The sequence below is a fragment of the Carassius gibelio genome, chromosome A5 (assembly GCF_023724105.1).
Source record: "Carassius gibelio isolate Cgi1373 ecotype wild population from Czech Republic chromosome A5, carGib1.2-hapl.c, whole genome shotgun sequence".
Classification (NCBI taxonomy): Eukaryota; Metazoa; Chordata; class Actinopteri; order Cypriniformes; family Cyprinidae; genus Carassius; species Carassius gibelio.
Window position 1 is genome coordinate 27,333,210 of NC_068375.1, and position 17,592 is coordinate 27,350,801.

General features: G+C 35.4%; 1 protein-coding gene and 1 pseudogene across 3 annotated transcripts; both read right to left on the reverse strand.

Annotated features, from left to right (window-relative positions):
* Positions 1-739: 739 nt before the first annotated feature.
* On the reverse strand, positions 740-6,833 carry LOC128008641 (upstream stimulatory factor 1). 3 transcript variants are annotated; one of them, XM_052592894.1, is made up of 11 exons: positions 6,739-6,833; positions 6,337-6,400; positions 6,031-6,077; positions 5,206-5,324; positions 5,008-5,133; positions 4,754-4,901; positions 4,123-4,177; positions 3,990-4,048; positions 2,189-2,283; positions 1,697-1,825; positions 740-1,361 (listed from the first exon to the last, which is right to left on the reverse strand). In XM_052592894.1, exons 2-11 carry the CDS (start codon positions 6,339-6,341, stop codon positions 1,275-1,277), a joined length of 870 nt encoding a protein of 289 aa, XP_052448854.1. In that variant the 5' UTR covers positions 6,342-6,400; positions 6,739-6,833; the 3' UTR covers positions 740-1,274. The 3 variants fall into 3 exon arrangements, with proteins under 3 accessions (XP_052448854.1, XP_052448855.1, XP_052448856.1); XM_052592895.1 differs by having other exon boundaries at positions 4,754-4,886; positions 6,739-6,832; XM_052592896.1 differs by lacking the exon at positions 6,739-6,833 and adding an exon at positions 6,672-6,709 and having other exon boundaries at positions 4,754-4,886.
* Positions 6,834-6,950: 117 nt separating this feature from the next.
* Positions 6,951-16,779, reverse strand: LOC128008677 (thy-1 membrane glycoprotein-like; annotated as a pseudogene).
* Positions 16,780-17,592: the final 813 nt, after the last annotated feature.

Here is a 17,592-nt window from a genome sequence, read left to right on the forward strand (position 1 = left end):
GACCAAAAAAATCAGATCCAATGAGTTCCCACCTCACAACTTGCAAGACTTATAGGACCTGCTGCTACATGTTCAGAAGTCTTGAGGAATCCATTCCTCAATGCATCAGAGCTAGTTTGTCAGCACACAAAGGACCTACACAATATTAGGCAGGTGGTTTTAATGTTGTGGCTGATTAGCCTGTGTAGGCCTACAAGGATTTAAATATCTGTATTTTTTCATAATGTAGATTGAAATTAAAATATGATATTAACTTTGCAAATTCCAAAGTTTCCAAACAGTGCTGTTTAATTCACAAATTCTGGCTTTTAATTAGTAACCAAAAGGCACCTATTGTATCCATTAGTTTTCTTATTCATAATTTGTTTGCATTATATAAGCCTTTATATTTAACCTGCATTACTGAAATCAAAATATTTTCAAGTATGAATTTGCATGCATACATACTTCTTCACATACAAGAGCTCTGTGTATGGTTTGCTCAAGCCAAACTTGTTAATAGTATATGTGAACTGCTATATCAACATAAAATCTGAGGTTCAAATTAGTTCAAGTTGTTTCTTTATTAATAATTTGTAATGGTTTATTTTTTATAATGTTTAGTATTTAAAATATTAATTCAGTTTCACTAAATCTGTGCAATTGTGATTTTAGTTAAATAAATCAATAAACCTACCACTGTTACCATTTAAATTGACATCAAATTTTTCTTTGAGGTTCAATAAAGATTTGTTCAATGTTACGTAAAAACATTGTGTAAATTTACTGGGATGTGTACACTTCATAATTGCAATATATAAATGACCAAGCTTCAAAGCTGGTGTTTTGGCCCAAATTGATTGTCAAGGCATTGCGTAACAAATAATTTCAAGAACAACTTCTGAATGAAAAGAAATAAAACAATCACATTTTCCTAAAGAAACAAATGAAGGTTACCAAGCTGTAAACACATTTCAATAACCAAATAATAAAAATAATATATCTGAAACACCATCACAGCAGTTCTAAAAAGTATAATCATTCTTCAGACACAGATCTGCAAATATACAGATCTGACAATTATACACAGTTTTAGTGCAGTTAAAATACCAGATCTCTCTGGAATCAATCTGAAACAATCAAAGGCTGTGTGTGAAGTGAACAGTGAAGGAGACAAAGGGAAAAGTGGGATTGTACACAGTAAGAATGACTTCTTAAATGTCAATTTAAACCTGGATAAACATAATCAATGACAGGACCACAGCAGGAAAAGCTTATAGTTGATCTGCAATTCTTCACTTAGGGTCCACTGATGCTGCCACTATGCCGTGCTGTCTTAACTGCATTCTGATCATCTGATTCTTTGATTTCCACTCTTCCATCTGTGTGTGTAGGTGGAGGCGAGACATATGAAAGAGACAGACCGACTGTATGAGCAAATGAAACAGTGTTGTCCAGTTTCTTTAAAACATTCACACCAACACAAAAATGTGCAGAACTGATAGATGCAGGACTTCAGAAATACTATTAGCATCAGCAGCAGTTGTTGTGGTTACAGTGGAAGCTTTGGTAGCTGGTAGTCATCCTGCACTGTTCATTAACAAAATATTTGATTCTGAAAATATGCTTACAATGTAAGTTTTATCAAATGAATGAATAACTAAAATGTTCAGAACGTTCTTTCATTTGAAGTGTCTTCCTGTGGCAGCTGAAATACCTCTTGTTTGAGAAGCTGATTGTCCATCCTTAGTCTATCCACAGCATTTAGTTCCTCTTCCAGTCGCGAATTGCTCTGACGCAACTCTTGAATATAGTCACATGCTTTCGATAAGATCCAACCTTTACTCTACAAAAAAAGAGCAGAACACAATCTGAGGCAACATTTCTAGTTTTCATTTAGTTTAACTAAACCTTTTTGAAATACAAATATAACAAAGTAAAACCAATAAACAATTAATCTATAAAGACATAAAACAAAAAATTACAAACACAAAATTAATAAGACTAAAAAATTTAACATTTATTTACAATTTAAATGAGTACTAAAATAAATACAAATCTAAAGATAAAATAGTAAAAATAAAAACTAATAAAAATATGAATAAACTCTTACAGTATCCACTTTATACTACAGAAATACTGTATATTAAACCTTTGAATAAAATGTTTAAACTGGACACAGCTGGTGGCTTGTGCTAACTTAGCTTACTTGACCATTCTTGGTTGCATCCACACTGCAGTCAGGGATTGTTTTGGAGAGCTGGACAATCCAGTTGTTGATCTTGTCCCTCCGTCTGCGTTCCACTGAGGGGAAAAAATGCCTACATTCAGACAGAACTCAACGACTCATTTGAAGATCTTTTTCAGTCTAATTTGAAATTAAGCAGAAGGGACTGGATTAGTGGTGTAATGATTCAAGTTTCTTACGGTTTGGTATGTATTGCAGTTTTTTGGGTCACCGTTTCGATACATTTCGGTATTGGAAGTAACAGGGAGTATTAATGGTATTAGAAATTTCCTCAAGAATAATCTACTATTTGCTAACAAAAAATTAATATCATTAATTAATTAATTTGCCATAAGTGTTTTAATTATGAAAATAAAAGATAATAAATAGAAACAAAAGCACAAAATTATAATCTCATTACAATTAATGTTCTTAAAAGGAATACAACAAATTTGATGTCTGACAACAAATATAGCATACGATAAAGTACACGTTTCAGTTAACATAATTGCACTCTTTTCTGATGTGCTCCATCACGCCTATGAAGTATTTTAATTAAAGGGTTACTCCACCCCAAAATGAAAATTTTGTCATTAATCACTTACCCCCATGTTGCTCCAAACCTGTAAAAGCTACGTTCATCTTCAGAACACAATTAAATATATTTTGGATGAAAACCGGGAGGCTTGTTACTGTCCCATAGACTGCCAAATAAATTACAGTAAAGGTATGCGTCCCTCCATCACATAACACATCAGCGTAATCCCATTTTGGAGAATCTGAGAAGTACACAGGAAGCTTACTCTCTTCTGTGTCAGCCGGGCTGCACTGATGCGCTGTTTTCTTTCAAATCAAAGCATAAATATACATAGAAAACTTATCCTTGAGGCGCGGCTGACAGCTCAGATTCTCCAAAATATTGTGATCGCTTCATAACGTTACGGCTGAACCACTGATGGCAGACGAACTATTCTGAGGATGCTTTTCATATTTTTCCGGACCTTGACAATGTAATTTAGTCTATGGGACAGTCACAAGCTTCCCGTTTTCATCCAAAATATCTTAAATTGTGTTCCGAATAATGAACAAAGCTTTTATGGGTTTGGAACGACATGGGGGTAAGTGATTAATGAGAAAATTTTAATTTTGGGGTGTGGTATCCATTTAAGACTCAATTACTGATGAAAAAGAAATTGTTTAAGAAACAGAAACAAGTGCTTATTTATGTCAAATCCATTAGAAATTAAAGTAATACTCCGATTGCCTAAAGCTTCTAATGGCTGCAGTGAAGCTGATCACACAGGATGAAGCTCAAATCATAAATGAATCTATAGATCCAAAAACGTATTAAAATAATTTTTCATAACATTATGCAACGGCAAAATTTAAGAGATAATTCCACTAAATGCTTATAAATGTTAGTCTATTTGTTTACACTGCTCGTGCTGGATGGAGATAAACTCTTCTGCTGTGCTTTGCTCCTGTAGTCAACAGCGCCCTGTAACGTTTGGATGCAGAAAGACGCATGGACACAGACACCAGACAGCAAAACCGGTGCTCTGCTATAGCGAAAGCGGTTACTCCAAATGTGTATTTTAAGCTTTGTTTTTCCACCAAAACAGATCATCCATATCCTTTGTTAGAACTAAGATTCATTGCGGTACAAATGCGTATCGATCTGAGGGCGGCGAACGGTACGGTTCGGTCTTTTACTGAGAACCGCTGCACTCCTAGATTTGATAATGAAGTGGAGCTGCTGATTTCAAACAAAACACAGAATAACCTTCGTTGTGCTGAACCCTCCGCTTGTTATCCCTGGAAGCACGCGGTGTTCCCGACTTACTGTGAAGAATATAGGATTTGTTAAAGAACATGATTGGACATGTGGCTTTATGTATGTTATATGAGACGACAACCTCTGCTGTGTTGAGGCTAGAACGTCCTGAGGAGACATCATTACATAGAGTTGACCTGCAAGAAAAGGAATAAAGGCAAATAAATCTAAAAACTACATACTGTTGATATAATTGCATAAATCGACATACAAAAAGGAAAAGCGGCTAACTTTAAGCTGTATATAATAATGATACACTTTGTAAGGGAACAATATAGATTTATTCTATATTATATTTGTAATAATTTGAAAGAAGTCTCACAATGGCATTTATTTGATACATTGTAAACAGTAAACATGTTTAAAAAAAATGTTTTTTCAAATGTAATGTATTTCTGTGATGGCAAAGCTGAATTTTCAGCAGCCATTACTCCAGTCCTCATTGTCACATGATGATCATTCAGAAATCATCCGGATTTCGAATTATTATCACTGTTGAAAAACAGTTATGCCATCTAATATTGAAACCATGACACTTTTTTTCTAGGATTCTTTAATGAATAGAAACTTCAGAAGAACAACCTTTATTTGAAAGAAAAGTCTTACAATTTTTTAACATTATAAGTGTCTTCACGGTCACTTTTGATCAAATATAATGTATCCTTTCTAAGCTTTAGTGTTTAAATGGTAGTGTAAATGTAATTTGGCATTACCTGAAGGGGCTGGTTGGGATAGTACCGAATCAGCTGTGTGGAGATTGGTTACCATGGTGCCGGCATTTGTGTCAGAGATGGTGGCAGGATAGTAGTACTGAGTTTCAGACGTCTCTCCCTCTAGACTCTCAGACTGAGAGATTACAGACTATAAATAAATGCATACAAGCCTCTGCTAACACAACCACCTCTTTGATATAAAAAAGTTTCAGCAGCAAGCTCAAATTTCTATTGCTGTTAGAAACAAGTAATACCTGGGTTACAGATGGCATTGCTGCCTGTGATGCTGCAGGAAAGCCAGTCACCACACTGACTGCTGCAGTCCCATCTGCCTGTCCTCCTAGCTGCCCGTCAGCCAGGTGGATGACCCGGTATGTTACCTGAACCACAGAGGTCAAGGGTTTAATCATATGTCATGATCTATATTTACTATGCATACATGTGCCACACACCTGCCCCTCTGTTCCTTCTGTTTTCACAAGATGATACTTGATTTGCTGATCTGTGGAGAATGTGGCAGCGGACTGGATGGCTGCGACAGCAAGTGGGTCAACTGCGGTTTCAGCAGCTCCTGGTAAAGCAGCGCATACAGGTTATTGTTTGGGAACTCCTAAAAAAACTGGACAGAAATGTATCATCTCAATTTAAACATGAAGTTATCTGGTTTGGGGCTTTTTTTTTATTCAGATGAGCGGTCAAGTATTTGATCTCACTGACGTTGAATGTAAGGGTGATCATCATCATCATGACTTTTCCGATCATGTCCTGGCTGGGATTTCTAAATGCCCTAAAATGTCAGGACTTCGGCTTTTTTCCCTATTGACATGCTCTTTACAGTCCTTATACATTATATGTGTATTTGCATTGCTTTGACCATTCTTTGCTCCTTCTTGCATGTCACGATTAGTCAATCATGTACAATGCCTGCACGGTATTGGACTCATCAGTCCTAACCCTTAGCAAGTATAAAAACAATAAGAAAATAAAACCAAGACCCATGCATTTGAGGCAATTTAGAAAAGAGGACCCTATTGAGTTGATCTACTGATGGTTTTTGTTTTACTAGAGAAAATTGTAAGTTTGTTTGAAGCTTGGTGTGCAGGTACATGTAATGTATATAGCACTAGATGGTGCTATACAAGTGGTAAGCTGTCACAACTAAACTGAAACTAAAGACTGACTGCCACCCAAGCATTTTTGGATTGTTTATTTCCCTAAACACACTATGACCCAGAATGACAAAGGAACTTATGAACAGCTCAGTTTAAACACCGCACCGTCTTGCAGTATGGGAGAACCTTCAGGATCATAACTTTTGGGTTCTCTAAACAAAGGAAACAAAAATGCATAAATAATTATTAAGAAATGTATAAATTACAATGCTAGATAACTATACTTATTACGAAATATTTATATCACAATATATTTAAAAAGCTTGTTTGAAATCACAAATGCATATAATATCTACATTAACACTCTTGCTTTTTCAGATGATATAAAATCATTTCAGATGACACTGTGGGAGTACAGATTTCAACAGCACGATAGTATGACTCAAGGATGAGACTAAAAGTGGAACTCACTGCATATTTTTAAGGAAATTAGTGTCTGGGCTTCAGCTTAGGGGTCCTCAAACGTACACATTCACTGCAAAAACAAAACAAAAACAATAGCCAGTAACAAGAGGAAAGCATAGGACCACATTTGATACCTAAACCTTGCACAACTGGACTTGCGTATATCCTGCTCTTAAAATGGTCCAACAGTGAAACGAAGCTTTTGTCTAAAAAAAGTCCCATCTCACCGATGTGTTGAGAAACCGCCCGCAAAGCTACACAGCGACTAACTTGGCAAGAAGCAAAACAAGAACTGATACAAAGCAGCCTTTATCATTCGAGCTATGAAAAAGAGTTTGTACCTATGACTAATTCGTATCATCGTCCCCCCCAAAAAAACATTTCCTAGTTAATTTCATTGTGAAATACCTGTTTTTGGTTAGCAGCAAACGTCAAAGCGACATATCCTTTCTGCGCATGGGCAGCAGACTTTATAGATTTTAATGTTAGCCACTGGAGGGCGCCATATAAAACAGCGCTATCAAATGTATCTTTTGTGTCCTGAAGAAGGTTTATGGCACGTTTATAACTGAGAAACAAACCTGCTAAAATAGGACATCTTTAATCACACAAACACATGATCCCAATACGAATACAACCTTAATTTTATTTCAGAATTCATACTTTAAACAATGCCAAACAGAGGGTTCACTTAAACTTTATAAAACACAATCCCACATCCAAGGTACAATTTTTTACATGGCATTTTAAGAGACATTCATGCCATGACAGTGTTAATGACATTAGCATCACCCAAACCAGTGCATAAACATATTTTCATTGAAGGATCTCTCATCTAAATATCTGTTAGTCTCTCATAATTTCTGAGGGACAAACACACAGATTTCATTGACTATTATTTGTGACATAGTACAAGCTAGATGATTTATAATTTGTTTTTAGGCAAGTGGTGTTGTACCGAGAGATTCATTCTACACTCAGAGAAGCTCTGACAAAAGTGGGAAAGTGATGAAAGCTAGGAGTAGCGCTGCTCCACTGTGCTGCATGACACACCAGCCAGAACAGGTCGGAAGATTACCTGGAAAGAAAACAAACATAGCAGCCCGATCAACATCTGTCAGTCAATGATTCATTACAACAAAAGTCATGAATAAAAAATGCACAAAAACAACTAAATAAGTATGCTTCCTTCCCAATTCCAAGCAATTAAGTTGATACAGTGGCAAGCAAAAGTTTTGCAGAATCTGTGAAAATGTGAATAATTTTAACAAAATAAGAGAGATCACACTAAATGCATGTTACTTTTTATTTAATACTGTCCTGAGTAAGATATTGTACATAAAAGATGTTTACATTTAGTCCACAACACAATGAAGATGTCCAAATTATTCTTATTTTGTTGAAATATATATATATTTTCCATTTAGTTCTGCCCTTCGTAAGCAACAGAAGATACTTGATTGTTTCCCAGAACACAAATTAAAGTACAGTTTACCCTATCTTCAAAAGTTTATTTTGGGACTCATGCACAACCATCAAAAAACAGAAAAACAGTTGTGGATCTTCCAGATAACCAAACACAGCATTAAGAACCAAATGGTTCCCAAACTTTTGAATGGGATTATTTTAATAATTTCAGCTATTTTTTGTGTTGTGGAGTAAATGTAAACAGCTTTTATGTAAATATCTTACTCAGGACAGTACTAAATAAAAAAAATAACATGCATTTAGTATCATCTCTTATTTTTTTGAAAATTCATATTTACACAGATTCTGCAAGGGGTTCCCAAACGTGCGCATTCCACTGTAAGTATAATTCATTTACCAGTGCAACTGCAAAATCTTAGTCAGTGTATAAATATGCAATGCAATTTTATTTAAGAGAAAATCAAGACGTAATAAATGTTAAAGTAATGTTGTCTCACTCTTGTCCACGATTGCAGAGGCTGACAGTATGACAACTGAAGCAGTTTGTTTGATGGAGCAGGTGTAGTTTTTGGGTTTGTCATTTGAGAAACCTTTCAAATACAGCTTACAAATGTTATCCGTTATGGAGACATTGGCACGATTTTTGAAGTGTTGTCTGGAGTACTGCTGATGTTAGTAGAGCCAACCAACATATTCTCTGTCATGAAGTAGCAAGTCTTCTTTATCTTGGGGTCTGGATCTGGATCTGAAGCGAATACACAGGCCATCTCCAGGTTTTGCTCCTTAGTCAAACAAGCTGAAAGCTGAAGGGAAGTCTGGGAAGAAGCAGCACCTAGAAAATTATAACACCAACTAGCCTCAAGTTTGAGTCGTTTTAAACCAGTACAATACTTGAATGGCCTAATTTGCAGTAGATTAGACCGTGATATCTGTCCTGTGTATTTTCATGGAATAAAATTGTCAATTAACATCATACTCAGATATTCATGATGTAAAAAAGAAAAAGATGATGCAATGAAAAATTACCCAACAAGAAAAAGGTGGCAAAGACAGTATAGTACATCCTGACCGCAGTATGTGCACACAGAAGAACCTGGAGAACAAATACAAGACACGATACAATAAATTAATACCGATCACCTCATAGTGTATACTATTTGTAGGCTGCCTAAATGCATGAGCATTAATGACTTTTCAGGACTTCGAGTTAGTAAGTGTTCACCTGCATGCATGTTATTCATATATATATATTTTTTTTTACAAAAAAGTATTATTGTAACAAAAGAACTCGGATACATGGACTCCAACTAAACCCCACACAGCGTTCACTCAGAAACCCCTTAGAGATGACTGACTGATGTGTGAAAAATTCCCCACAAGGCCCCGCGTATCTCTGTCAGGCAAGACTGAACTTGTGAAGATTCTTTGGAAATTACATCTCTCATGGGACTTTCTTTGGAAAGTATTCCACTCGTGCTTCAGCAATTAAAATGACTTGAAATTTATATAGGCCTACAGTACAGACCAAAAGTTTGGACACACCTTCTTATTCAAAGAGTTTTCTTTATTTTCATGACTATGAAAATTGTAGATTCACACTGAAGGCATCAAGGACTATTTGACCAAGAAGGAGTGTGATTCAGTGTGAATCTACAATTTTCATAGTCATGAAAATAAAGAAAACTCTTTGAATGAGAAGGTGTGTCCAAACTTTTGGTCTGTAGGCTACTGTATATATAAATATATATATATATATATATAATTCCACTTAAAAGCGTCGTGAACAGAAGTCAAGGTGTCCAACTAAATTTTTGGGTGGCATTGAGTAACCGGGACCAAACGCTACGCGATCGAGTTACTTTCTACTGTCTTTGATATTTATATCGATTTATAATCGTTCTGGCAGGATGCAAGTGAGTTGCGGTCCTTACCTTATATTTCCTTTCCTCGGATGCTGGAGCTGTTGGTCCGTTATTGAGGCAACTCCCTTAGTGATCATCTGAGGAAGACAGAGTGAGATTAAATAACATTCACGCCCATTGCCTATGCATCACGCTGTGTGACTAAAACTACGACCTGCCCATCACCACCAACTGAGAGTGGTTGTTCAATCAAAAAGACGTAGCTCGTGTAAATAATCTAGACAAAGTACTGTAAATAAAGTTGGCAAACACTGTAAAAAATAAAAAGAATGTGGCACCATTTGAGCAGCAGGTTGCCACGCCCTTTAAATGAGGTTTTAGTAACACGGTTTTTGAGAAGCGCGTCAGATATTTAGCCTTATCAACACCGGTGGACCACAAACAAGTAATCAATACCATAGTATAAATAGCGCTGACTTACATCTATCCATTGACGGTTTATCAGCATCCCTCCTCCACCTCATCTCCTCACTTCGAGTTAACTTTACAGCCAGACGGGGAAGGGGGGGTACTCTAGGTTTGGGCCCTTCCCGAGCTCGGAGCCTTTCCCCAGACAGCACGCCAAATATGCATACCATACCTCAGCTAATTATAGTGTATGTAAGCGTGAACTCGTGAAATGTGCCTAGATATTTTTTTGTGCACGCATGCATATTTAAAAATGTAGACATATTAAGCTATTACTTTGAAACCAGCATACTAAAGGAGTGTTCGATCAGAAACACACATCCATATTGTCGAGAACTGGCCTTTGTGAAAAGGTGGCTAGTTTCCAGAGGGTTCTGTCAGTGTGTCTCTGCTGTCTTGGATATCTCTTTATGTTTACAGTAAATAATAATAATAATAATAATAGTAATAAAAACATTATGCAATCTAATTAAAATCCCCAAAGAAGTAACAATGTTTCAAATTACACCTGTGAAAGACAACAAGTCACCAGTCTGATACATTACAATATGGTAACAGGCAAAATCATGGACAATAGTTATTATGGGATTATGTTTTATTGGATAAAATGCATTAAATTAAAACTATAATAGCCTACAATTAGACACACATCAATTATTTGACTGTAAAGCATAAAAAAATTAGACAAAATGATTGTAATTTCATACTCTACAATAGTCAAACTGTTTTCATGTGTAGCAGAGTATGGGAACTCAGCATGTGCTCTTTATCAAACCTATCCAAGTGTACACACACAGCAGTGTGCAGTGAGCACACACACACACTGATGCCCAGGAGCGATTGGGGGTATGGTGTCTACCTAATTTTTTACTTATTTTATTTATTTTTAAATTACCCACTATCTTTACTATTAACCAATAATGTATCTAAAGATCAATCTAAAGATCAAGCGATCTTCTTCCGTAGGTTATGCCTCAGCTTTCGATCTGCCTCCACCATCTGCACAGTGTTCTGATAATGCTGTTTTGGCTGCATCAAAGTAATCAGCACTCAGCTGGCAAATTTGGTGTCTGACTTAAATGGAACGACTCTATGCCTGGGCCAAAGTGAAAATCTTACATCTGATTTTTGATGCACCCTAAAATGTACACTAGCATCTTAAATTGTCTAATCTCTGATAAAGCTAACTAAGAATAATTGTAATCATTCATAACAAATAACAGCAATTTTACATTCTAAAATGTGTGTTGGTGTAAGTTAAAAGATCTGCACAGGTTACACTCTTATTCCTTTATTGTTTTCTGACATTTCCCAGAATAGATCCTTCAAAAAATTAAACGAAGCAATTAAAAGACAGTGAAAGAAGGTAAGACAAAGATTTTTCTCACAAATATATGTGTGGGAAATGTGCATGTTGGTGCTTGAAAATATTGTTATGCAGTATTTGTGATTCATTATGGTAAAAATTAAACATAAAGAAGCACTTCATTTCTAAAGCTCAGATTATACCTTAAAGCCAATCTAAGGCATTTAAGGTTAGTGCAAGGAAGCATGTGCGAAAAGCAGCTAAAATGTAAGCGCACCGTGCAGTTACGCATGTTAGCAGCTGCACACCATGCATGCGAGTGCAATGGAAGACACATACATGTAAGAGTATATTTTAAATACTTTGAGCAGCCTTAATCCTCTCAATCTTATGCACTTGTGTTCTGTTTCAGGCCTGCATAATTATTTCCCTTTAAACGTAAAATTCCTTGAATTGTTGTATACAGATTATGGTTGGATGTGTGAATGCTGTAATAAAATTTGTCCACAGTTGTAATGTCCTTCAGGCAGAGCTGTCCTTATTCAAGTGATAAACAGAAGACAATGATAAATGAAATTGCAAGGATCGATAAACCAGCCAACCAATAAGATTACATATAACCCTTAGAAGGACTTCACACAATTTTCTCTATAAATATTACAAACCTGTCAACAATAAAAAGTATTTATTTTTGAGCTACTACGTATGTGTCTTGATTTAACAAAAGCACATAACTGATACTGTATGCCATGTTTCAAAACAATAATTTGCATTTATTATAACAGAGAATATTCTGGGTGAAAAATATTTTGGATGCCTGATCATCTCAAACTTCTGCACGTACTTTTTAGTGCCGTCCTTCTCCTGAATTCAATGAAAATGACACATGCTGCATTCAGTAATACTAATCTTACTTTAAAGTCAAGAATAATTTTATGAAATCATTTCATAGACTGCTGCAGTATTGTCTGTCTGTTACACACTTCCTGTTTGTAAATGTTCAGATTGAATATTTTAAATCAATGTACACTACTGTTAAAAAAACTGCTGTCAATAAGATTTAAATGCTTTTTAAAGAAGTCTCTCATGCTTTACCAAGCCTGCATTTATTTGATTAAAAAGACAGTAAAACAGTTATATTGTAAAATGTTATATTTTTTTACAAACTGTTTTACACTTTAATTTTCAGCAGGCATTACTTCAGTCTTCAATGTCACATGATCCATCAGAAGTCATTCAAATATGCAGATTTAATGCTCAAGAAAATTTTTAATTTTTATTATTATAACCAATATTGAAAACAATTGTGCTGCTTGCACAATTTACTGTCACTTTTAATCTATTAAATGTATCCTTGCTGAATAAAAGTATTAATTTCTTTCCAGAACTCTTTCTCACCTCAATCTTTTGAACGGTAGTGTAATAGTATTTTGCTTGTTGCATGCATCATGTCTAGTTGTTTTCACTGTGAATCCTGTAACGTGTAACCATGTAAGATGAAAAAATAACTAAATATAAAATGTAAATGAAAATGTGAAAGGCAGTTAAATGTGAGAATCGTTTTGAGTTTCAGCCTGCTCGATGTAGAAGCCCAAGAGAAACAGGAAGTGATATCACAACTGCAAGCATCCATGGCCCAGTGTGTAAGAATATGCTTAATGCGGAGCACACCAGAAGATTTCCTGTTTAAAACAGAGACAAATATTGAACAAGTGAACAACAATGACTTAAGAGCAGACCGATTTTAAAAGCATATAGATTGTGAAAGCCCACAGATTGTGAAAGAAGAAAATTTCATAAGCAGAGACAGCACTATTAAAATAAATACGAACAGGCATTGCACAAGTATTAGGTAATATTAATTGTCTTTCCGCATATGTAATGGAGGACTTGCTGAGGCATGTTCAAACTCACTTTGATGGAATGACATGCTATTCTCCTTCCAGGTGCTTCCCTGATAAACCCTGCAGGTATAGGTGTACGCGCGGTCATCGGACATAGGCATCCAGGTCAGGCGACAAATGTTAGGTGGCACCAGGGTCACATTGGCTCGCCGCCGGGTCTCAATAGGTGGAATCATGTGGACCGGGGTGTTTGGGTAGGTGGATCCCATGAGTCGTCCATCCTGTTTGAACTCGCAGAATGGCCCAGGGATCTTGTGGGCCTCTGGGAATTCACAGTCAACCCGGAGGTTCTTTTCAATGAAAGTAACGCATGAGTACATCTGTGGCCCCCGAGGGGTGTTCCAAAACCAAGAGTTAAAATCCAAGAAGCTGGGTTTCTGGTATGGATTTGTTGCTGTGATCACACCCATCATACATGACAGACATGCTACTGTAAGAGAAGCACAAGCACTTTAAAATATGAAATTTGATTTTGCGGGTTTGCTATATGGAGTATACTAATTTTAATTTTCAGGAATAAGGTGAGAATTTTTTTATAGTATAATTATGTGCCTCTAAATACCTATACATATACATTTCAGATATATTTATGGCCTATAAAACCATTTTTACTATAAACAGTAGTAGTAGTCTTGTATGCGCTTTAAAAATCTATTAAATAGAAACTTTTTTTTTTTTTTTTTTTGTAGAAGAAGATGTATGGGTAATTGGACCTGATTTGTTTGCCCAGTATTGGAATGTACTCTCTTTTTTATTTTATTTTATTTTATTTATTTTTTTACTTCATTGGAACAGTGCAAAATTTGGGAAAGTGTTTGGCACTTGCTATGTGGACACACACAGAAAATCATGGACATGTTCCTGAAAAAAAAAAAGTGTCAAACTTGTATTGTTCACAGTTAAAAATGAAAATGAATTTCATCAATGAATTGAAAATGAATTTCATCTAGTGGAAACGTTTAGTACTGCACCCAAGCAAAATCTTACTGAAAGCACTTTTTTATTAGAAATCTAGTCTAAGCCTCAGACGTCATGCCGTTGGCTAAACTTTTAATGCATATGGGACACAAAGTGGAAACACTTCAGGAGTGTCGAAGTCGTCATCGGATTGGTTGAATTCTGCAGGTTTTCTGGGAGGCGTGTGTGTCGCATTCTTTAACATTCCATCTGGAAACAAAGATACCGTGGTGCCAAACACCCTTACGAAAGAAGAAAGCTGTCGAGTTTTAACTGTGACGATGAGTCCTTATCAGGAACAACTACATGCTGGATATTCAAAAGTATGTGAAATATTTAAAGTTTGTGGCAAAGAATCTTTAAAATATGTCAGAGAGTTTAACACGGTCTGTTACCGGTCTGTTATTGTGGCGACATTTCCACACCCTGAAAAGTGACGCTGAATGAGACAAACTGTGATTGGTTGTTTGACATGTCAGTCAAATGGCCTCATGGGCGGACCTTGGCTATAGTGAAAGGTGCCATAGATTACAGACCTTCAGCCATCAGTCTGAAGGACTGGCTATGTGAGACTGTGAGATATCAGTCTCAAATATGGAACACAACATATTTAGATTTATGGATTTCATTTTCTTGCCATTTTAGAGTAAAATATGTTTTGGAAAATATATTCACATAAAATTTTTAAATAGTATTTTAATGCATTTTTCATAAAATTAAAATTTAACTTTTGTTTCACTTTTAAATGTCCATTTCAGCAATAATCTTCCAAGAGTCTTCTTTAAAAAGAGACCAAACTTAAGTCTGTGCTCCAAAGCATTCAAGATTTACGATAGTTTAAGTTGGAAACATCATTTTCAGGTCCATTCTCAAAAAGTGGTCAATTAACAGGTAATAAATGGATCTATTCCATAAATATTATTTAGTACTATAAAATCCCCTTAAAATAGAAAAGAATAAATTAAAAAAGTTATTAAACTAAAATATTATACATTCATTTATTTGAAATAAAATAACACTGAAGGGTTTAAAAAATCATGTATTGTGGCTGAATATATAATTATTTTTTTAAATGAAAAAAAAATTTGATTGGTGATTTTGTTGTATCCATCAGTTGTTAATTAAATGAAAATCTGAATATATGAATTCTGTATATGCAGTCAATTGTACCAAAGAAGAGGAGTTTTAGCTGAATAAATGATTGGAGAAGTCTGAGAGTCAGAGTCTAATAAATAAATAAATAGGCTTTAAAGGAATTGATCATGAGGAATTAAAAATATATATAAATGACTCTGCAGCATATCAAAGGGATTTTTTTAAAAGCTATGATATTCCATAAAGTCGTTCAATTCAAATGAGGTCGTAATAACTTCATAATAATTATACAACATTTTTTAAAATTGTTTAAAATACTAAATCGATGATGCATGTTGGAAAATGTTCCATCTACATTCCACCTAATTACATACAGTATAGCTACAGGCACTCAAACCATCTCATAACATATAAATAAACAAGCCCTTTCTGCACTAATGTTATTTTTAATTGTCAAGGCTTAGGAGGAAGAACTGTCCACTTTTATTAATTGTCTTAATTTTCTCTACAAAATTAATGTTAAAGGACATGTTACTTACATGACTCAAAACAAGCTGCTAGTGATGGATAGGACTTCATTCTGTGCAGGGTCCAATTTTCATTCTTTAATCAACTGTGGAGAAAAATGTGAAAATGTTGGTCCTATATCTTATCTAGCCTACATAAAAAGCATGCATGAGCTCTGAATTCAGAACCTGGGAGAGATATAAGATCATTATTTGACCCACCATTTAATAGGTCACGGTGACACAACTTGGGATATTTCAGGATCAGACATTTCACCCACACCTTTCAAATAGGTCTATTCAAAATATGAATATACAAGTAACAAATTCCGTCGGGTAAAATTACCGCAGACCGACCCATCCCATATCTGTTCAGGGAGAGTTCATGTCATTCGATTTACATTTATCTTTTACTGAAACAAACTCTTGGGATTCTGAAAACACATGCAAATGCATACTGCCATATAGCTACAGGACAATGTTTATGTTACCTCCAGACTGATACTGTCGGGCCGTCTCCTCTTCTGCACGTCACGGAAAGATGCGAGTCGACAGAGAAGCTGATGCTGAGGAAGCTCTGTTCCAACGCGGTCGAGCAAAGACGGCAGCCACAGGGTTCTGCATGCACGAATGTCAACTCTCCTTACGGTGACAACCCTGTCTCTGACTAATCTTCAACGTCTTGTTCTATATTTTCCACTTAAAATAAGTGGGTACCCTTTACATCGCTTTATAAGATAGACAGGCTCTGACTGGGCTTGTGGCTATAAATAGCATATAAACCGATTTTAAACATTATTAAGGGTTTGGTAACTTTTAAATGACCCCATAGGATTAAATAGGCAATATTTGGTCATCTGTGGGAATTCAGTCCACCATAAATCGTGCAAATGATGACGCGGCAGATTTGAGAAATTACTCGTCTGTGTGTTGGTCTGTGTTAAGTTTTCCGCCAGCAGAGGTCGCTGTACACTAGAAATTAAGAGCTGCAGTTATACTAAAAAAATAAAAATTATGTATATATACTGTATATGTACTGTAATTATTATTTTATTATTAGTATAGCCTACATGCAATGGGGGTGAACAAATTTTAGGTTTAAGTGTCTTCTCTTAAATTGCCTGATTATTCAAAAATAGTAAACGTTTAGTAAAATAAATGCATGCAGTGCATCATGTACAGTTTCTATGCAGTACATTTCAGGTGTTCTTGTTAACATTAAATCTAGGTGTATGCGGTTTTCTTTAGACTATGACTTGAATTGAAAATACAAAACTCGTATTCACAATGCAGGTTTTAAGCAAACGACTACAACCTATTGGATAAAGTGAACAAACCGAATAGTTCAGGTTTGGTTATAACTCTGGCTATAATGTGTGTAATTAATTTATTAATCCAATATCCCTTTACCATCAATAACCCATTTTGGTTTCTGCATCAAATGAAATTTACAAAAGTGATTTTATATTCATAGAAATCATATTAAGTGGAAGCAAAGTGTCTACTTTCGCTTTATAGTGAAAATAAAATGTCAAAATATCAGTGAAATAATGTGCTTTCGTTATTCAGAGTAACAGCATATATTTAAGCACAAATGACCCCAGCCCACATTTATATAATATAAGCCTATATAGCCCTACAATAATTTGGTAGCCTATATTTTAAACAATGAAAGCATTGTGGAATAAATTTGTGGATGGTAAAACGAAGCATCAGTCGCTGAGGCAATACATAAA